Source organism: Accipiter gentilis, chromosome 23 (genome assembly GCF_929443795.1).
Source record: "Accipiter gentilis chromosome 23, bAccGen1.1, whole genome shotgun sequence".
Lineage (NCBI taxonomy): Eukaryota > Metazoa > Chordata > Aves > Accipitriformes > Accipitridae > Astur > Astur gentilis.
This window is the reverse complement of record NC_064902.1, coordinates 14,500,785-14,524,322: the sequence shown is the minus strand read 5'-3', so window position 1 is coordinate 14,524,322 and position 23,538 is coordinate 14,500,785. Positions and strand designations below refer to the sequence as shown.

General features: G+C 39.3%; 1 protein-coding gene across 1 annotated transcript in view; it reads right to left on the bottom strand.

Annotated features, from left to right (window-relative positions):
* PRKAR2A (protein kinase cAMP-dependent type II regulatory subunit alpha) overlaps positions 1–22,949 on the bottom strand; it is a 66,316-nt gene extending 43,367 nt beyond the window's left edge. The window contains exon 1 of the mRNA XM_049826480.1: positions 22,535–22,949. Coding sequence (XP_049682437.1) covers positions 22,535–22,787 — 253 coding nt within the window. The 5' untranslated portion in view covers positions 22,788–22,949. The remainder of the gene's footprint in view (positions 1–22,534) is intronic.
* Between the last annotated feature and the right edge of the window lie 589 nt (positions 22,950–23,538).

Below are 23,538 nucleotides of genomic sequence, written 5' to 3'. Positions count from 1 at the left end.
AAAGGGCATCTAATTTAAAGCAAGAGATGGATACACTAATAGTAACCTCTTACACCAGCACAGCCATTAGAGCACACCTCCGCCTACACTGTAACAGGAATACACCGAATCCAGCACACCAACCTGGTACCACTCAATAGAGCTGCTATCTTCAACAATAAAAAGAAATTGCTGCTTTGAAACAGGACACAATTCTTTTTTGTTTTTTGTACCTACATTTAGAATTTCCCTCCTGCACACCAATGGGCCATGTCTCAGGTCAGTTATACATTAATTGCAGATATTATAATGAAATTAAAAGATTTTGCTGCAAGATGATTGCATTGCAAACTCTCCATTATGTCAAAACCTCAGATGCAGCAGCATTCAGGTTCAAAATGTCTCATACCTTTGGCACAGTCCCTGCTTTTACTTGGCTTATGGGAGCCAAGACCCAGTAATTGGGTAAACACAACAAAAACTGAGGTATACTAAACCATTGTACCAGAAGAGATCAAAACAGCTCAATTTCCTCCCTGGCAGCCAAAGGCAAGTGACACCAGCAGTGGAAAGGCAGACCAAGCTGTGCATTACACAGTTTTGCCAGAACTCACTCAGGACAGCAATCCTACTCCATTGTTCAAGAAAAGTCAGAAATGTCTGCTGAACATGTGTGTATTCTCCATACCATCCTGAGGCACAGACTGAATTAAGCACTAGATAGGAACACTTAATAGGGGCTGTTTCAGATTGAAAAAATTTCTGGCTGTAGGATTCTTTTTTATTTACAATTGCAGTTTCTGGAGCCAGTCTGTTCTCTAGTTTAAATCAAACACTTATTTAATAAGTAGTTATCAGCTTTATATTAGTATTACTTAACCTCACTCATCATTCTCTTTTTCCTGCATGGGGGGAAAAAAGAGGAAAAAAATAAAAAAGCAAAATAGTGGGGATTCATATATACATATAGATATATGATCATATATACATATAGATATATGTATCATATATACATATAGATATATGAATCCCACATACATATCATAAACACTCAAAGAAGAAACAGTGCTATAAAGGTGCTCAGCTTCCCAATTTCAAAAATATTTTACATTATCTTCAATCAGCTAACTATGCAAAAATTAGTCACATACATAGTCACTAATAAAAGACTGCACAACCTTTCTTCCTCAAAGTAGAGGTATGTCATTCCATTTATTTAATAAAAATTATTTGAATCATTTGCAATAAATCAGTACTGTACATTCCATTAGTTAAATTCACAAGTATACCTTACATCAAACAGCACTACTGCCATGCAGCTATACTACCACTTGTTAGTGGCTCCATTCAATTTGGTTTTCTCACTTGAAAAATTAGAGATATAAATTTCAGAAACAGAGACTGGTATGCGATAATGCTGGGAACCACTGACTTCAAACAGATTTATTTTTTTAATACAGATTTTGTTATTATTATTTAAATACTTTCCAAAAGTGAAAAAACCAGGAATTTCTCCAATATTCTTCAGTTTGCTTTGGCACTGAGATTTTCTTTGAAATATCTGATGCTGGATTTTGGCTTACCATGCTTGACTTACAAGAGTTCTGACTCAGCCCCATAGGTAAAAAAAGTATAGAAAAGAAAAAGGACACAGATATTACCTTTTTTTTTACCCCTGCTTTCAAAACCAAACCAACAATTAAAGTATTTAAGCCAAACAAGTGACAGTGAAATTGCTCTCCAACTTTACAAATTAGAACTAAAAGAATGCTTTTCCTACAGTGCATGGGATCCTTCCTTTGTCAGTGTACTGAAAAGTGACTGGCAAAAAACACTAGCAAGCTTTTTAAGTGTTACACTACTACCATAATAGTGTAAATTATTTCTCTATACTACTCATAAGCATTGTACAGTTACAGAGGATGCTAAAGCTTGAAATGAACAGAAAAATTACAACAATCATTCTCGCAGCTATTGCTATTCTCTTGTTACACATACTAAGAACATTGAATTCTTACAGAAAGGATAAATAAAACTCAAAAGATCAGTTCAGGGTCACAGGAAAAAAATCATGGACAAATGAAGAACTGGCATTCCAGGCATGAGCTTAGAGTACTAGATGTTACCACTCTGTACTGGATACCTTGAAAACTTTATTTCTCTTCCTCAACAAGGACTCTGCTTTTTACTAGCAGCTGTGAACACTTCCTAATTACAATTGGGGGAAAAAAAATCCCCACATGCTGATTGTTTCTGATACTGGATAAATTTATAGCAGCAGACTAAGTTAAGCTATCATGCACACAAAAATTCAATACAGATCTTTTGTGTAACACTATCTAATCAACAATTTTTTTGAAGGTTTCCTGTTGAAAGACGGAGCAAAGTTTGTAATAGGTTGCATAAATTCCATAGTATAGTACTCAGAGATCGTAGAGCACAGGCTTTATTAAAGCAAATGAGCAGAAATCAGTGATTTCCAGAGTACTTTCCCATCAAATCACAGCACAAAATCATCCTACGTGAACAGAAACAAAAAGAGAAACAGAATGTAAACTGCTCTTACTTAACAAGTCAATTAAGATTATCCAAACAACATGTGAGTTGACACTACAAACTATTAAAGCTGAAATACCAGAGGCAGAGCAGAGTATAAATCTGAAGCGTGACTGTCTCTATGGAATGTTATATTAAGTTACGATAAGGAAGTGCTAGACTACAGCTGTCAAACTGTTTTTCTACACACCATGTTAATGGTCTTAAATGAATATGAACCATCACAACTATGAGAATTTAAAAGATTCAAGTATCAACTTTTTAGGATTTCTAGTAATTAAAAAGTAATGCTATAGCAGAAGCAAAACTTTCATCATCAGATACGCAATCATACTTTAATAAATTCAAATCTGAACTTGTTTTTCAGCCAGTAAAATAATGGGGTTCCCTGTGACTGTTACCAACATAATAGTTACGTATCCATGATTTCCTTCAGGATGTCCTTGCTGGACAGTGGCAAATTCCACTTACCCCTTCCACATCTCTGCTTGATCAGGTGGGGAGCATGAGTGGGGCTATAAACTACTACAGTTTTTTGAGACACAGCTCTAGAAACCAAGATGTCAATGTTTCTTTCAGAAAAGCAAAACAGACAGAAATAGCCAAGAGTTTACAGGTGCCAAATGTTTTTTTTCCTTCTATTCCCACCCGCCCATAAGAGGATGGAAACTCAGAACCTGGTTAGAGTCAGGCAGGAGAGATTCTGAAGGTGTCAACTGAAGCATGCCAGACATTCAGAGAAAGACAAAAAGGTCAAGGAACATTAGAGAGGAAGTGAGTTCTTTAAGGGGATGAAGAGGGGGAGCATGGAACATTAAAAAAAAAAAAAAAAAAAAAGAGGCAGAAGAATGGAAACCGTGGTCCAGGATTGCCTGTGTACACACACTTTTCTGTAAGAGAGTTTTACATCTATTAAGTTGTAATTTTTGTTATTGTTTTCCATTATTAAACACTGTTTTCCTCTCTGCTACAGGAGAAGTAATGGAGGCATAGATAACTTTTCATTCCCATATTTAAAAATAGCTCTCATCAGTGTGAAGACATAATAAATTACAAAAAATAAAAAAGTAGCAAAACATCCTGGTCTCCAATTCAATTGATTTTTTAATTTGGATTTAAAAGTTACTGACACAAAATGGAAAAATGCTTTCAGGAGGCCCTGATCCTTGCTTTCAGAGGTTTTTAGAACCCCTCTGATAGAAAGAATGTAATAAATACTTCTGAAGGAAAAACTTGAGTCAACAAGCAAGGCATCTATGTCAGTTTAAAAAAGATGTTTTACAAAGTTAAAGCTGCTGTGCTATTTTGGGTTGGCTTTTTTTAAACAAAGAAGAAAAATTAATATGCAGTCTGGAATGTACAGACTTTAAAAGGCTGATAAATTCAAGAAAGTCATACATCTTTACTTGAGTCTCTGAAAGAAATTTGGGTGAACCTCTGGTTGTAAAATCTTAGTCAAGAACTGCTATTAAGAGTTTTGTTTGTTTTGAATTAAAGGTATTTTAGAAAAATGTGTCACTACAATATTCTCATTTCACAACTGAATTTGAACAGTCATGCATGGTACTATTTTGATTATGTTTCTCAGCAGATATTAATTCAATACCAAAAAAGACCACGACCCTGTTATGCAACGAACCCTGCTCTCAGAATTCAGGAGTTAATACAGCCTGACTGAAGCCTAAGTACAGGAGAATGAATACCTATCAACCAGCACTCAGTATTATCTGACATTGCAATGCATGACCCACACAGCCCTCTCCTATTTCTTGCTGACATGTTTCAGACATCTAGCCAAACACAGCACTTTTTTCTGCATTGATTTTTTATAAGAGTCATCTATATTATGAAGATCAAAGAGATAGCAATAAGGCATGCACTCGCTTTACAGACATGAAATTAGACAAATTCCCAGTGCTAAGGTACAACCCTCAGCTGAAAGGACACATTTCACAGTGATTAAAGATACAACCATATGCTGATACTACAATGGAGATTGTCAGGTATTGAAATGAAAGACTTGGGAATTTTTTCAAGGGTCATGAAGACAAAATTATACATTGCACAGAAAAGGAAAGATGCTGCAAAGAACTAGGAGAGTTGAGAAGCAACTGACAACTCTTCTAAGTACTGTCAGAAGAGGCAAGACACTGGAGGGTACAGCAAGGGAAGATAATAAGGGAAATTTGCTTGTGCTTTAGAAGCAAGTTTAAAGAGGAAGGCATTTCAGAGATAGGGAAATGAGCGAGCAAAAAAAGTTTTAAGAGCCAGAATGACATTAGGCTTACAAACCCAACATTAAGCAGATGATAAAAAGTAAAGATCCTGAACATATTTGGAAGTGACTTTCATAGGGATTCTCTGACAAAGAAAAAGCCAGAAAGGGTCAAAGATGAGTATGAGACTACAGAGTAACCAAGGAGAAATAACTGCAAGTTTCCTTGAAATAAATGGTTCATACAGGACAAGATAGTTGCATCTTACCTAGGGAACCATGAGGCATTTCCCAATCAGTAAGAAACATGGGCAACACGTCCTTATATCTAAGTGCAATGGCAAAGGAAGGACAGCCTCTTCCTTTTCCAAATCTCTTGACTCTTCCCTTGTATCTTACCAGTACTGCTTTCAATCTTCACTTCTTTATTTACCAGACTCCTGTCCCACCAGAAATTACACCTATTGGGGGGTGTATGTGGGAGTGTGTGCGTGCACATGCGGATTAATACTTCAGGGTATTTAAGATCTTTGAAATGTAATGAACACAAATTTTGTCTAAAATATTTTAGGTAGAAACTTCAGAAGTGCTGTTTAAAGCAACGTTTGACAAATACAGTTCTTTTAAATCAACACTTTCACATTTCAACTAATTTTTTACTATGTCTTTGATTTCTAGGACACTGAGAAGACTTAACTTCACATCTTCGTATCTTTTAGAACATCAAACCTTAAAGACTTTTGGCCACATTTTTATCCTTTGATTTGATTATAAGGTGCAGAGTCATTGCTTTATGTTACAGATTAACAACATTTAAATGTCTTTTGGCTTATTTGGAAAGCTGAGTTTCACCAAACACACTCGGAAATCCTGGAGATCATTCCTAAATGAGTCACAAAAAATGTCATTTAACTGTCTAGTAAGGTACTCTTTTTATTATTTCCAGCTGCACCTCTTGCATAAATCTCTTTCCACAGATTAATGAATTGTGTAAGGTGAACGCAATGTGAATAAAGCTAAAACAAACAACCCCCTACATAAACCTGTGACAATCTTTTATACTTTTCACTATTATTAAATTGGCATTCTATCACAGCACAGAGCCACTGCTAAGTATAAGCCTAAAGTTATGTAAGTCACTGCCCCAAAGACCATAGTCTCAGTCACTCCTTCTGACCTGCCAGTGAAATCAGCCAAAATGACTTGGTTTTCCATTTTCAGAAGCCTAATTAGAAGTCCCTATCATCCTGAACAAGTGACTACATTAAACATCATTACGAAAACTTTAGTGAAAGCAACAACCCACCAAAGGCCTCTCATGACAGGTAAGTCGGATTCATGAGGCAATTTCTACACTCCTCCCAAAGGGAAATGGCACCCACACCTGTGGTCTGGGACAGCATCGTCAAGACCAGCTTGAGTGAGGTCCAGACACCACTCTTCCTCACTCTGACAGTACCCAGTCACTGCTGTCCTCTCCCAAACCTCATGGGCAATTCTGCTCTCAAGTCTCACTGTGGTCTAGATTTTAAAAAGACTCTTATCAAATGAGTATTATCCTCAGGAACAGCACACAGATGCTCTGAAAGTATGCATCTATCAAGTAAGTAACCTTGCTCAAGCCAGGAGGCTCTTCTTTACAGCTAGGCCAGTAACTTTGAGAGAAACATTAGCCAGGCAATATAACTACAATAGCCAAACATAATCCAAATGTAGATCTGGGGGAAAATCTTCATTGAAGTAATACGAGTGAAGCAGGAAATGCTATCACTGGCACTGCCTTTAGTGTTTACACAGCCTCAGGTATAAGCTATTGTAAAATTAAGTATGAAAAGGGTAGGAGACAAGCATGTCACAGCTATGGTAATAACACTAGCGAGTTAAACACTGTACTGGATTTACACACTTCGCACCTCCTGTCACTGCCTCTTCTATAACCTCCTCCCCCTGTACACAACAGCTCATGCTCCCTTCTCACACACATGCATTCTGCCTGAGAGGATAAGACAACTTCAGCAGCAAAGAGGAAAGTTACAATTCCCACTCACATAGAAACCCTTCTACTTTCCGTTTCAATACCACACTTACCCTGTTATTTCCAAGACTTAATATATTCCTACCAAGGCTTTACTCTATATCTCAAGGACTGCCATAGAAGCATGGTAAATACTTAAGTAATTAATCCACACACTTTCACAGCTGGATTGCTGCTGTTTTCTGACTGCTAGCTTCAGGTTTGCAACACACTACACTGCAGTGCACCACTGATGTTCTTGTCACCCTCTTCATTTTCCAGTTTTATACTACCCCTCCTGTCCAAGATGAATTTTTCCTAATACACTTCACACAACATCTTCAAAACCCAGTTAAACACACACACCTATATATACTTTTACACAGCCTTTCTCAATTAACAACTCCTCAAATAACTCATAGACATCCTACATTTCAACTATTACCTGTTGCCTCATATCTGTCCTTTAGGCAGAGGCGTATTTGAAGGCACAGCAAATGTTGCATGCATTCCTAATATTTTTCTAGGTACATTTCGCATTTAAGACCACTTCAGTAAGGCATAATGCTGTATTTTTATTTGGGTGCATAATTAAGAGTTGATTTCCTCCTATATGTAAAGAAAGATGATGATACACAGACATTCTTGTGGTTTAGCAATGAAAAACAAAGAAAAAAAAGAATAATTTTGACTGCCTCCCAGTTTCCACCAGAAACCCAAGCTTAATTTTACATTCGCTGCATTGTATTTTAAAGAGATTCCATCTGCTCTGTCTGTAGTACACATTAATATTCAGAAGACATCTGCAGTGTGCAGACCAAGCTTTTAATTGGAATCATGTCACAGCTACCATCACACAACACTGAATGTGAATGTTGGCTATCTGCACTTGGCAGCTGCTTGGCAGGCTTAATATAAAGTCCTACTGAGACTGATAGTGTCTTTAAATAATGCAGTATCAGGACATAAAAGGTATCTTGAAAAATCAAATATTTGCTATCATGAAACAGTTCTACAATGCTATCCATACCTAATATAGTTTACTAGCACCTTAAACTACTTACAAGCAAAATAGTTTATATTCAGCCATAATTTTCAAAGGGAGCCAACAGACTGATACTACTAAACACATCTTTCATGATGATATTTAAGCAAATCTAACTTGTACACAAAAGAGGGCAAAGAAAACTGAACTTCAGTGCAACTGAAATTGTGTAGTGAAGCTCAAAGCATCTATAAAAATCTAAAACTCAAACATTGCTAAGCATGTAAGAGCACCTGAATAAAAGAATTCAATTAACAGATATGCTCAGTGATTTAAGACACTTTCCTATGTCAAATTAATTATTCTAGAATGAACAATATAGTTACCTTTTTTAAGAAAAAAAAAAAAAAAAAAAACAGCATAGTTAATAGCATCATCGCTTCAAATCTTTGCCAAACCATGGTAACATAAAATTACAGTTTCACAATCATGTACATATTTTCAGCTTGTACTCTTCTGTAAGTTTCTGACAAATGGGGCAGTGATCAGAAATCTATATAGACAAAAGTGTATGTGTATATATATACACACAAAGTTATCTGTCCAATAGAAGCAACTAGTTGTTACACCAACAAACTGATCTTATACATGTTCCAAGGTATTTAAATCTTTCCAGTAGATAAAAGGGACACAGGAACTCTAAGAACAGCAACACTTGCTTTTCATGAAATACACATTTTCTTGGGGTATTTGTCTCCCACTATCTTTGCCATAGTATCATAACAAACATTTTTTCACAAATCTAATGAAACTTCAATACCATAGCTCATTAAGATATTGATATGTTGCCACAAAAATAATGACACAAGTAGAGGCAACATCAGAACAGAAAGCCATCACAATCCAACTGCTCTAACTCTAATGCCCTTCTCTGATAGACTAATTGGCTTAACGGATACTGCTTAGCTTCAGTATAGCTTCCAACATAAATAAGTGAATTACACAGAAGGGGAATATGTAATTGTTTGTGCTCAGGGCATACACACATGGTCAGTCTCAAGCCTGTACTTGCACATCCACCACCATTTTAGAACATATTATGGTGGAAGGACAACACAGAAAAAAATCAGAGGACAGAGCAAGGTTTCAGTCCCAAACCTGAGTGCACAATGAGCCAAGTGATAACCACTGATTGTAGCAGTACTTCCAATCTGTTTCAAAGGAAAGGAAAAAGGGCTCGTCTTAGCTTTTTCATCAGTGATACACAGCTGGTCTGCTCGAGCTTGCATTAGAACAGAAAGGAATAATTAACGTGGGCAGTTACGGACGAGATGCAGTATAAGAAGCTTTTCCTTTTGCCTCTTAGCTATTTACGGTCTCAGATAAAACAGATTGGAGTCAGTCTCACAGTCAGGTACTGTATCTCATGTGACAGACAGTAAGCAACAACTATAACTGAACTAGCTCTACAAAAGAGAGCAATTTAGAAGAAAAATATGGAAGAGAAGATTTGAAGCTCAGCAGAAACAACCAGCAACGCTGACAAGGCGTGGTGTTTTATATACCCAGCATGGATGTTACACAGCTACACTTGTCAGGTCAACCTGAGCTCAGGACTGTATAATTAAAAGATACCTAGGTAGGATTTAAGAATAGCATCCCACAGCTAAAACAGGAGACACATAAAAGCCCATAGTGCTTTGGTCGGGTCACTTCTAATTTCATTACCAATTCCTACTGTCATTACTGATTTGAATGATGAAACATAGCATGTTTTTATGTAAAACAAAGCTGAAATGGGTTGTGCTGTCATCTGATTTGATCTGTATAAAAGAGCAAAAGGAATTTCAATTAGAAACACCAGCATCAAGCGTCACTTCAAGCTGATTCAGAGCCTAATCTCACACATCCACATTTAAATCAGGGCGTAAGTACACTTGTGTATGCTAGGCAAGACATGCTAGTTTCATGGTATCCGGGGCTGCATTAGCAGCCATATTGCCAGGTTGAGGGCAATGGTCCTTCCCTTCTACTCAGCCCTGGTAAGGCCACACCTGGAGGAGTATTGTGTCAGTTCCAGGCTCCCTAGTACAAAAGAGACACGGACATACTGGAGACAGTCCAGCAAAAGGACCACAAAGATGATGAAGGGACTGGAGCACCTCTTGTATGAGGACAGGCTGAAAGAGCTGAGACTGCTAGCCTAAAGAAGATAAGGCTCAGGGGAGCTCTTATTAATACCTGAAGGGAAGGTGCAAAGACAATGGAACCAGGCTCTTTTCAGTGGTGCCCAGTGACAGGACAAGAGCCGATGGGCACAAATTGAAACACAGGAGGGTCTATCCAAATATGGTGAAACACTTTCTTCCTGTAAGGGTGACCAAACACTGGCACAGATTGCCCAAGAAGTTCTGGAGTCTCCATCCCTCAGAATACTTAAGAGCCATCTGGACATAGTCCTGGGCAACCACTCTAGGCAGCCTTGCTTAACCAGGGAGGTTGGACAAGATGACCTCCAGAGGTCCCTTCCAACCTCAACCATCCTGTGGTTCCATAAAGATACTCTAACAGCTCATTAAAACTCATACTTTGCTTCCAGTTTAAGTTCCAATAGCAAGAAATCAAATAGAAGTAAACTTCATATGCAGACAGATGCATAAAGGGACCCTCTAGTTTCAGACATCCTTTTTCCAGATAGGTGACTATAAATTTTGACAGAGTCACTGTGTAGGTTTTGGGCTGTTAGTGTTTAATTTGTTTGGCTGTTTTTTTAAAGGAGGAAAGGGAGAAAGGAAGGAAGAGAAGAGGCTGAGAAATAGCCTGGGCTTCTACAATTTCTTACCAGGGGCACATTCTCCATATTTGCAAACAAAGCACCTTCTTGGGCATTTTAAAAAAATTTCAGCGATGACCCTACTGCAACATACTAAACAAGTTCTTATTCTATTAATGCCACATAAAAGCCAACAAGCATCCACATCCCAGACAACCTCAACATACATATCAGCCCTCTTAGCCAATGTCACAAAAAGGCATCTATTATCAGTTGATCATCTACGATGACCTCCACATCCTTCCCCACATCACTGTTTTCTAGGATTTAGCACTCTATCCCATATACGTAATCACCACTGAAGATTCACTCTTGCCTAAAGAGTTTGAGAATGAGCTTTCTCAAACCAGTCTTTCTCAAAAGATCAACAATTTGAAGAGCTGGCTCAATTCTCCTTGAAGTCTGATTTTGACAGGTTTTTTTTATTAGGTGCTTAAAAAAGACCGAAGATGTGTTGCTGATTTGTGAAATAAAAAAAGTGTATTCAAAGAACTAGCATCCCCATACGTGGTACGTTCAAAAAATACATTTGAAGAAAAAAATTGTATCACACATCATATCACTTTTTTTAATAACCAAAGCCAGAAAACCATGGTCAGTTGTTTATAACAAGTTCTAGATATACTTGCAACAGAATTTATTGGTTTCCCAGTTGAAAAAAAAAAAAAAAAAGGGGCAAACCAAAAACAAACACACAAAAAACCCCACACCAACCCACAACTTGTCTCCTACATACAGGTTTATCTACAGTAGTGATAGAAGAGATGCACAGGATTTACATGATTTTTATCCTGTAATGGTAGCTTTGGAATAACAGTGCTGGACACCAGGTTTTTTGCCTTGCTTCCCCTCTAGGGTGCAGGATCCTCTGTATGAGCACAACTGACTCTACAATTCATGTTAATTTTCTTGCCTGGTGCTTTACTAGCGAGACAACAAAACATGAATCGCACCCAGCTCTTCCGCACCACTGCAGTGGGTAGCACAGCCTCAGCTCTGAGGGAGGATGACAGCCAGTGGACTGAAGGGTGGCACAAAGTGATGAGATTGAAGGTACAGAAGAGTATCATGGATTCTACAGAAGAGTTACTAACACATCTCTGGCAATTCTGTGATTCTACATGTATAAAACATGAAGTACTATTTCATTACCCGTACAATTATATCCACCAATAATTCACAAGTGGATCTTGTTCCATTCAGGTACAATTTGGTAACAGTTTCTTTTAGTAAATACAGTATAAATAAATGTCAGTACTTTCTAAATGTATATGGTTTAGATTTTTTAAAAGTTCAACTTCTAATCTGGGCAATCTTCAGGTTGTGATATACAACCAAATTATGATCAAAAATAACTTCTGTATTACATCTCAAAATTATGTATTTTATAGCTTTTCTTCCTTCAGGTTTACACATCTAACAATATTAAGTCAACATTCAGCAAAGTTTACTTAAAACATATAGCTGTAAAAAGAATAATCTCCATGTGAAAAAAAAGTATTTTGACAGACAACCCTCACACACACACTTCTAGTAATTGCATCCTGTGCACTTTCACAAGGAGAGGACTTGTGTCCCATTTCCTAAGAAGGGATAACAGTAAATATCAGTGTGTTCTCCCCAGGCCAGGGAAAATCCGCTTTTATGAAGTCATAGAATCATTTATGTTGGAAAAGACCTTTAAGATCGAGTCCAACTGTAAACCTAACACTGCCAAGTCCACCACTAAACCATGTCCCTAAGCACCATGCCTACAATGCTCATGAATGTTTGAAGTCCCTGCAAGAGGGCACAAGTTAGCATTTATCCTAACATAATAATGCCAGTACCAATAAAAAAAAAAAATTCCCTAACCAAAGTAAGCTGCAGCAGGTGGCAAGTCCTACATGGTTCAGCTTCCAGATGAATTGATTTTTAGTAGCACTACTTCTAGTATGAAGCTCCCCACAGTCCCTGTTACATACTACTTCAAAACAAATGGTACACATTACAAATCTTTTAGCTATGAAAAGTCAACCAGTGTCTGCATGTAAAAGCTATGAAAAAGAATACCACTAGCAAAACCAGCACACATTATAAAGTTACATTGATCCATAGTGAAAAAATGACACAAGGCACAACACTTAGTAATTAAATGTTTTCAGCATCAAGAAATTAAAATTACTTCACAGGGATATGAAAGATGCTCATACAGAATACAAGAGAAACTGAAGCCCAGTTTATGGCTGTTTATCATAAAGTTACACAATCTCAAGATTAGAATTCAAATCATTAAACATTACTGGATATAATTTGTATAATTTCTATATGCTTCAGAAAGTAGAGTATTTAAAGGAACATCACCACTCTGAAGAGTATTAACTTTTAGCATTTTAGAAAAGAATACTCATGGAATCTTTCCCTTACCTTTCCCCAAAGGTGTCAAAGACAGAAGTCTGAATGTTAGTCTATTTTAATGAGCCATCTTTCATAACTTATCCCTGAGAAAGCTTTGATTTTTACAAATACTTATGAATTTTAATTAGAAACATTGATAACATAATATGTTAAAAAAACTGTTTCAGAACACTTATGTAAAAAAAGTTAACACCATCATCTTTGAATTTCCATTCCAGGGCTGTCCATGAGACATCTTTCATAGAGGGGTACTCTCCATATCCGTGACAACCTGAGACTGACGAGTTCCTTACACTACATCATGTCCTTGAGGAAGCAATTCTTCCTGAATGATCACGATTAGCACAAGTGTTGCCACAGAAATGGCAGTGTTTACTGGAGCCCCAACAGGAAAAATCACACAAATATTTGTATTTTTCTTTGCTTAAAATCTCTTCTACGGATTTTTTTTCTCAATAGGAAGCAGAAAACAATATGCTACCCCAAGGGAGGAAGAACCAAAATGGAAATGAAGGGCCATTGTGACATCCTGCTTTTTAACAGTCTGCCAATATACAATCACCAAGAACAAGGAACTTGGCACTACAGTTTATTCAAAAATACACAGGAAAACTATAAAGTAATTTCTCAATCTTCACCTAAAAACCACACAGTTTACTTCCCATACAAACTCCATACATGTTTTTAGACTGCTCTGCAACAAGAGAAGCAGTACTTTAAAAGCTTTGCAATCCTTCACTGCATACCACTCAGACTCAGAGGACAGAAACAGTTACCGATGGAAAAACATCTTTTTACCAAAACCACCACTTCATCTCCAACTTGGAATTCTAATCCTTCACACAGCAGGTCAGAGAGAAATTTTGTGACAATTTGCTCAATTTCGCTTGTAAGGCCCCTAACCATAGACCATCTTGGTTTGGACTTCACCAACACCCAAAAAGGAGTGCAGGGTCCCAGACTTTTGCAAGATGACCTCAGAAGGAAACCTGACATCATGCCAGTTGGAAACCGAGTTCCTGCAGGCTGTATACCATTTCTGAGGAGAAGCAAAGCTGTTCTTCAATCCACCCTCAGAAAGTTAACAGGAAATAAAAAGAGGGAACAGAGAGTGGCTTAATTTTTTTTTTTTAATAAAGAACAAGCTTGTTTGTCGTTGTTGTTCTTAAAATATCATAAAAGCAGTGCTACAGAAGGAATACCTGCAGTCCCTCCTACATGCCTTGAAGGCCAGCCGTTAGAGATGTCTTCCCCCCCCAAAGGGAATTTCCAAGAGAAATATATACTCAGAGCAGAATTGCCACTACTCATCATTTGCAATTTCTACATAGAAAAGAAATGCCCCGGTATGGAAAGGGCTAGTAGCAAAACTGCTACTAATAAAATGCTGGGCTTTATTATACCTACTTATTGTATATTTATGAAACAGAGGCCAAATCCTAGCGGTGTGGTAACTGTAAGACAGGCTTGCTTTCTTCTGATCTCCTCTCTCTTCTAAATATCCTACCCATTAAAGCACACAGAGAACACTGCCACGATCACCACAATTTTCACAACCTCATAGACAAAACAGAAATGACCACAAAGCAGCTGCTTGTTCTATGTTACAGATTTCTGGAATTTCCACCTGATAGTACCTCTTTCAGATCCGTACTTTTAAAAGAAAAGGATCCTTTTGCAGTAAAGGATCTCAAAAACACACACCCTTTAGTAGAATTAGTATCTTGGTGCAAGGCCTTTATACACCAGTGGTTCATCCACACTCAAGATTTCTCAGATTCCCCACTAGTTACTTTTCTAACAAATGTTCTTATGATTTATGATTTACCTTGTCTGTTTCATATTACAGAGATGCATAAAGATACTAAAAATGCAGAGTGGAGAAGAGTACACATCATTTGCTGTGGAACTGATGGTACCTCAGGAAAAAAATTAAACCTTAAATCAAAGAATCTTGACGTATCAAAAAACACCAAACAATTGTTACATACCAAAGAAGTACTGATGCAAAGCCAGGCATGAAACACAAAGATGCAAATGCAGTAGCATATCTAAAGGAATCTAAAGGACCATTACAAAGGCAAGAATAACATCCCTCTAAAAGAGGAGCCAGTACACGTTTGTTAGAGTTACATTTGTCATTGTCTCCCTCTTCTTTCACAAAAAATTATGAATGATCATTCATGAAGTTGAAAACGTTACTAAAGCCAGTGAGAAACATTCATAGCTCATCTTGGCTACACTTCCAGTCTTCATTTGAATAATGAGCAAATGCTCTTTGTTAAACATTAATGCTTTTTAATGACTGACTGGTGAATAATTTGAAGCGAGCTTGTTCTCCGTTGTAGTCTCCTCTTTCCCAAGATCTCCATTCTTCTATTTTAGGTAAGAGGGTACAACTAAACTTCAGTATTAGCAAAAGGGGAAAGATGGCACTCTGCAACACTGACAGAATTGTCTCAGCACTCTAATACTAGTTTATTAAACGAAAAAAAAACAGCACAGTTAAAAAGAAGCTAGCGTTCAGTACAATATCTAGTATTGCGATACAATAATTTCCTTTACCTTAATTTTAGAACCAGCTAGAAGAATCCAATTTTGGAAGTTTCATACAATTTTTCTTACAATAAACTTTTTCAACATGGAAACACAAGCTTTTAATAATTCAGCAATCATTTACAAAAGCTAGTTATCCACTTCCTTTATAGTTAGTTACACTCTTTTTTAGAGGCTAGTACACAGAGTAATGCAGTTCCTATTTGCCCAAAGTAACAGCAGGATAGTAAAAAAGCAGAAACTGAGTCTAGAATTTAATTTATCTGTACAGTTATAGCTAGTATCAAAAGCTCTTTCAGGAAATATCAAGCTTAACAGTGAAGTGAAAAGTTACTAGCATGCAATAGACCACAAATATGAATTTAAAAGAAATTTAAAACAAAAAAAAACAAGGTAGTGCTTACTTCCTCACATTTTAGGATGTACAGATCACTTAAGGAAACCAGAATGATTATGTCAAGCCACTAAGAGCAAACTGGAATAAGAGGATATCTTTCTCGAGAGATTGTAAGGACTGTCTAATAGATGCTATAGTAATAATAACAGTGCTGATGTCAGGACGTTACAAATAACTCTAAGTATACTATGTCAGAATTGCAAGAAACTTATCTTTTAAAATTAACACAGAAGTTCCTCCTTCCTGATGTAAACCAATACACATTTAGCAATAGTCAGTGATATCTGCACATTTCAGTCAACTCATCTACAATTCTCTGTTTCTCAGCCAGATACCAGTTTTTATCCCTTCACTTCATAGTTTCAGTTCTTTTACTACCTCAGGTAAGAACAATGTACTACACCTTTATTTTACTTAAATTTTCATTTGTACTGAAGATTACTGATGAAACCTTCCTTCAGGCTCCACTGAGATACAAATGGTGACTTCCTTAGAACCACATCACTTAAAAGTCCTAGTCTAATCTTGTAACAGAGTAAGTACAATCTTAAGAAAGCTGAAACACAAGTCTTTTGTGATAAGCAAATAGAGAAGCAAAAAGAATTCCAGAAAAAAGCTTTAGATATTTTATCCAAGTAACTAAAGAGAAATGAAATCAGTCTTCCTTAATACTTAGAAACTATCTTCAAAGTTCCCCTGTGTAAACAAGATAAATATAGTGAGTGAAGTTCCATTAGTACTAACAGCAGTTACTCTATTTAATCCTTCAGATTTAAGTCAGTGAGAACTGTCTCTGCAAAAGCAAAGACATGCAAGTACAGTAGCTGCACAATAGTAGTCTTTCACTTGGTATTTTTTATGTTAAACATGTTCAAGACCCTATGCTGCCAAGACCTATTAAAATTAGAAAATTAAATTTAGAAATATATTCCTCTTAAAACATGGATGCATCACTTAATACTTTGCTTTATAATTGATTTAATGTTATTGATGGAGATCAAGAATAAATAAAACTCTAAAGCTTCAACACCTTCAGGTTGCTAGGTTTGCTTACACATACACCTTTTTAAAACATATTATAAAGGAAGCATGTGTATTCCTTTCTTTGTATACAAAACTCAAAGGCTTTATACAGTTAGATCATAATCTAGAGCTTCTTCCTCCCCCCCCTCCCTAAAAATCTAGAGACTACTTAAGTAAGGTACAAAACACCTTAGTTATAATTACTATTAAGCCACATGAGTCAGTCAAATTTCAAAGGGAAAAAAAAAAAAAAAAAAAAAGATGTAACACTACTAATTATCAGATTATGAAAGTGCCCACTGTGCTACCTAGATTTTAAATAGAGTAGCTAATCTTTGGACTGAATTTGCATCATACAATGTGATACTACTGTAAACCAGATGTTCTGCAAAGACAGGTTCTTTTAATGTTAAGGACAAAATAAAAAAACAACAGAGTGAGGAGAGAGCTACTGTGCTTTATTCCCAGTAGCTTAACATGTATGGAGGAAGTAGGTAGGTGAAAGAACTACTAAGAAGTTAAAAGTACTTTCATTTTAAAGGTGACAGTATCTCACCAGAACACTTACAAGAACCCATGAATCTGAATTACATCTGAAAACTTGAACAGCATTCTTCAGAAGGACCACTCTTCTCCTTATTCTATCCTTCAAAAGTCTCAACATCATCTGACTTCCATCATTCAATAAATTCCCTTGAATTATTTCAGGAAAACAGCAAGGAGTTATGCCTGACCTGTAAATTGATGTAGGCAGAGCATAAATTCTTTGTGACTGATGTAACACAGTTATTTCTGAAGAATTCCACAGGACATATCAGCCAAGTACAGAACAAGAAAGCATAAGCAAATGATGCTTAAGAATAAGGACAGGAGTAAGTATTCTGAAACAGTTTTAATTTAATATTAAGCACTTCTGTTAACAATTAAAAAGATTCTGTTAACAATTAAAAATATTTCAAAGATGGACTGAACTCTAATTCAGTATCGTGTCCAAGATCTAACGATGTAAAGCGCATTTCCCTACTCCCTTCTGCTCAGATATCCTATTGATGTTTTAAAGATGACATTTAACAAATCCTTGAATTTTAATTGAGAAGCTCAGTGCAGAACTAAACAGGATCTTTTCACCTGTTAATCTAGATTCATGTGCACCATCTTCCTTCATAACAATAGAGCATACTGAAGAGGATTATTTCACAAGCAACATATTAAGAAGTGTTCTCTTTTGCTCAGGGAGCAGCTGAAAAGCACACAATCTTTCCTTCAATATCAAGCTGAAACCCTAGGAAGGAAAAATGTGATTTGCATTAAAATACCTGTCATTAGTTAAGATATCAGAGTTGCTCAAGTTAGTAAATAACCCCAAAAATGTTTTAGTTTCACTGTTAAGTTATACTTAACATCTCCAAGAATAAACAAGTGTGGTTTTTTAAGTAACTGATTACTGTTACAAACAAGGAGACATAAAATGGAAAGTTAACAGTGCAGCACCTTGCACCTTTGTGCAATTGCCTCAACTGACAGGGAAGGAAAGGTGCCAGTCTTCCTTCACATATGCTACTCACAAAAGAAGGTTTCCCAAAGTCATGACTTGGTCTCAAACAACGGAGAGAACATTGTAGTGAGGAGGCTGGAGACAGGACGAGACGAAATGGCCTCAAGTTGTGGCAGAGGAGGTTTAGATTGGATATTAGGAAAAATTTCTTTACTGAAAGGGTTGTCAGGTATTGGAACAGGCTGCCCAGGGAAGTGGTTGAGTCACCATCCCTGGAGGTATTCAAAAAGCGTGTAGAGAAGGCACTTCAGGACACGGTTTACTGGGCATGGTTGATCATTGGACTCGATGATCTTAAAGGTCTTTTCCAACCTAAATGATTCTATGATTCTGTGATTTCTGTGGCTTTAATTTCACAGCCTTAACACATCCATTCTGAGCTTTCTTGTTAAAATTACAACTGCCATAGTCAAGGACATATTTTAAGAATACATATCCATCCTTGCTTACATCCTCAGCCTGATTTTTTAAATTGTCACTTTGCATCTTTTCCCAACTCTATCAACTTGTCAATTTTCCAGTTATACCAATCAAATATAGGCTCTGAGGAAAACTTTGTATGTATATATTCTCTGCCACAGCCCGCTGGATGAATGTTTCTGCAGCTTTCCCCCCCTACTATCATCATTTTCTTTCCAAACATTCCTTACACTCCACACTCTGCTGAACAACCACATCCTGATGTCCTTTGATCACATATACAAAAACAATTAAAATGAGGGATGAAACCCCAGGGGGTTCAGAGAATAAACATAAACCTGGAAGGAATTTCTTAAATGTCACAAGAGCATAGAAGTCTTTTTTGTAGCCTAGTTAGTTTCAGTGACTTTTACCACATTGATGGAGTGCCATTATGGCAGAAAAGGAACCACTGGTGTCACTATGACTACACAAAGACATTTGCCACGTGGTTTACACCAAAGGCCAAGAGTTCATTCTGATTTTAAGTTACTTCTCCCTTCTATTACCATATGCACTCAAAGCATACAAAAAAACAGATAACTTACCTGAAATGTTCTCTAACCCATAGCATGCAGATACAGCCTAGTGAGATACACCAATTTAATACTGTGCCACAAGCAGAAACGTGACCACAACCACATTATTTGTGCAGACATCTTTCATACGCCCAACATATACAACGAGGTTAATTACTTAAACTAGCTTTATATTTTTTTAACATAATACTTTAAAAAACTACCACTGCTCAATTTCATCTTTATACTTTAAAACAGACATGGAAACATTTTTAAACATCCATTGGACCTGTCTTTACAACCTCAAAGATAACAAGATGTTAACCCAGGAAAACATAGTGAAATTAATCAAAGTCTTTCCTAAATTGTCCAAGATGAATAAATGCAATCTTAGTACACAGTACTAGGGCCCATTCAATGAGATTATCTGAGACTCTTTCATTTTGTGTGTTTTCTCTATCTTTAATTGTTCTTTAAATGCTGAGCAGTCTATAAGCACAGACGATCTGGTCTTCTATGACAAGGCAGAAGTATTTTTCCTATCTATAAAATTCTCAAAAGACAGAGATATCAAAACCTCGGACTTAACTTTTCTCGTTAATAAAGCCTTCTATGACAACGGTTATAACAGAAAGCTAAAAAACACATCGCCATGGTTGACTGTCACCCACACTGTTAAACATCGTAAGAATCATTGCCCTGACCCTATAGGGAGACCCTTGCCTGCTGTTAAATAGAAGGCAGCACTCTTCCTCCCCCAGGTCTTTGAAACTGCAAGGAGGGAATAGCACGCATTTTCAGTTAAGAAGCAAGACAGCATTACTGACAGTGTCACTTGCATAAAGGGCTCTGACTACAAGTGACTCTGACCAGCCTTGTTAATTTAATTCTCTCTCTGACTAAGGTAGAAGGATGATAAGCAGGAACTTAAAGCAAAGGAACCACTCTTCTGCTTTGGACAGCCTCACAACATAAAGCTATATTTGAAAAATTGTTTGCCACCATCAAGTTTTTAGATTATTATCTGAAAATATTTAACTTCAGAGCATCCTGTCAGCTTCAGTTGCCAATGTTCACCAGGAAAACTTTACACTTACTTCCCTGGAGAAGGTCTTTAAAACCCTGAAACAAAATAAACTGATCAAGAAAGAGAAAAGTTGCTTTCAATGACATTAAAAGCTCTGGCAGAGTGGGATTTTTTTTATGTTTTTTGTTAGTTTGGTTGGGTTTTTTAAGGAAAACACTATATACTGAGATATTGCACATTTTAAAAAGTTACATCCAACTATTTAGTGCAATTTTCCAATCTAGAACTTTAAAAAAAAAACAATACATTTTACACGAAACTATAACTTCTTGTATATTTAGAGATGCTTGAAAATATTGCTGACTTGGGTTGCAAGACAAACAAAATCACCTGCAATTATTATCATAAATCTGTGCTCACACTTGCACATCCCCTTAACTTCAATCCAGTGACTACCAGCATCTACCTCCTTACCCTTCAATTTTCATCTTTTCTTCCTCATGCCCTAAACAGAACATCTCTCTCATTAGAAAAAATAACCATTCAAATCTAGACAGTAACTGCAAACTGCTTTTTCATTCATTCGGACTGTACATTTCATTCTTGTCCTCTCACATATTTCGTGTCCAGTTGAGCTCATGTATTTTCAAAAGCAGAAACTGTGTTTTACTTTGTAAAGCTCCCAGCCTAAAAGGGCTGCAAAAATAGCGGGTCTCTCAATGGTTCCTTAATCAAAACAATGATTTGTTCCACAAGTTGATTTTTTGCTGTTTCTTTAAAATTGTTAACTAGAGAACAGACGTAAGAACACAGTACATCCACAAGGTGACATACAGTAATTGGTCTAAAAGGGAATCCTTTGTCAATAAAAGTCAGCAGCCTTTACTCACGTTATAGGTCAAGGGCACAAGGCCTCCAAATGAGGGCACTGAAAGTTTAGGGAAAGAACACCTTTTCTCGCTTTTTCCTCTCCCCTTAAGTCACCTTCTAATAAGGAGAGAGCATTCGGCAATTTACGGTCCAAAATTCTGGGTGTGCCAAGAAGTACCGTTCACAAACATTTGAAATAACTTTCTGCATTGAAGCTCAATTACAGTTCAAATTATAAACACTGTGCATTGCGCAACGCACACAATTCGTTTTGACAGAATAAAAATGGAAGTATCACAAGTGGTATTTCATTGTCCAGGTCAGGTAAGTCTATCTTAGAGAGTGTCAGTGTAGACAGGAGTATACAGGCGGTTTTGAATTTTTGCTATTTAGCAACATATTAAAAAGTTCCTTCAGTGCTTTATAATAACCACTTTAAACACGCAACAGTGGCGATAAGCATCCCCAGCTTCGGTGAAAAAAACATTTGTCCACAACGATTTAGAGACAGAAACGTAAAGATAAGTACAGCAGAGATTGCACAATAACACATGATCTTCCATATCACATGCTTGGCAGTACGCTCGATTCACTCCGATAACTCCGGTCAGACCCCAGGCGCAATTTTGGCCGTTACACGGCGGCTCTGTACATCTGCTTTTTGACACCCCACCCGGGCAAAGAGCCTCTTACTGGAGCCTACGGGCCCAACGGCAGGGCGAGCAAGCCTTTCCCCCCGGGAGGACAGTTTCTCCCGCGAGCCTACAGCTTCCCCACGGCACGGCTGACACCCTGCCGAGAGCCGCCGAGGGAAGGACCCCGCCGAAGGCGCCCAGCACGACCCGCCACGGTACCGCCGCGCTGCCAGAGGACGCGGCCGGAGCCTCTCTCCCTCATTCAATCCATCCCGCCCGCTCTCGCCCCGCAGCCCCCACCAGCAGCCGCCGGGGCAGCGGCACCGAGGTCGGGGCGGCGGAGGCGCCCGCCCGGCCTTCCGGGCTGCCTCCCCCCCCCCGCCCCCCCACCTCGGGGGGCAGGACCCCGCCAGCTCCCGGCCCTTCCTCGCCGCCGCGGGTAGCCCCCCGCCGCCGTCCCTCACCGCTACGGGCAGCCCCTCACAGCCTCCTCCCCCCCCGCCGGCGGTACTTACGCTCGAAGTCGGAGTCGGAGTCCTCGTCGCCGCGGTCGGGCTCCTCTTCGCCGTTGGACTCGGTCTGCATGGGCTCCCCGTCGAAGCTGACCACCCTGCGGCCGCCGCCGGCCGCCTCCTGGTCGCGGGCATCCCGCAGGCGGGCGAAGTAGTCGGCGGCGAAGCCCAGCAGGTCGGACGGCCGGTGCCGCAGCACCTCCACCGTGTAGCCCTGCAGCAGCTCGGTGAGGCCCGGCGGGATCTCGATGCTCATGGTGCCGGCGACCGAGGAGGAGGCCGCCGCCTCAGCAGCCTCCCCCCCCCGCCCCTCACCCTCCCTCCGCAGCCGGCTGTGGCGGTGGCGGGCTCGGGGCCTCCCTCGGCGGGCGCTGACTGACTCCCGCCGCTCCGGTCACACGAGCCGCGCCGGAGGGGAGGGGGGGGCGGGGTGGGGAGGAGGAGAAGGAGGGGAGGGGCGGGGGGGGGGGGGGGGAGAAGGAGGAACGGGAGTGGCTCCGGCTGCGCAGGCGCGGGAGCGGGCGCGGGGCCAATGAGCCGCGCAGGCGTCGAGCGGGGAGGCGCGCGCGTCACTGCGAGGCGCGGCGCTGAGCGGGGGAGCTGGGCGCGAGAGGGGCGGCGGCGCGCGCGGTGCGGTCTGTTGGGGGGGGAGCACCGGCACCGGGCGTCCGCCAGCAGTACGGGTGCGGAACCGTAGGAGCCCCAGGAGGGGACGGGTATCCCGGGACGGGGTGAGGGGACGGGTATCCCGGGACGGGGTGAGGGGACGGCGGGGAGATGGGTTGTGCGGGTGGTTCAGCTGGTGGGAAAGGCGCTGAGGGCCTGCGCTTCAGAACGGGCTGAAACCGTGGAACGGCAGTCACGGAGATTCGGGGAGGGGTCCCTGCGTGGTAGTTGCACACCTTTGGAGCAAAGAGGCCTGTGCTGGTGTTGGGGAGAGGTGAAGGTCGACCGTGGGCGATCGTGAGGGCCCTTGCCCCTCATCAGCCGGGGCCTGGGCTGGCCGG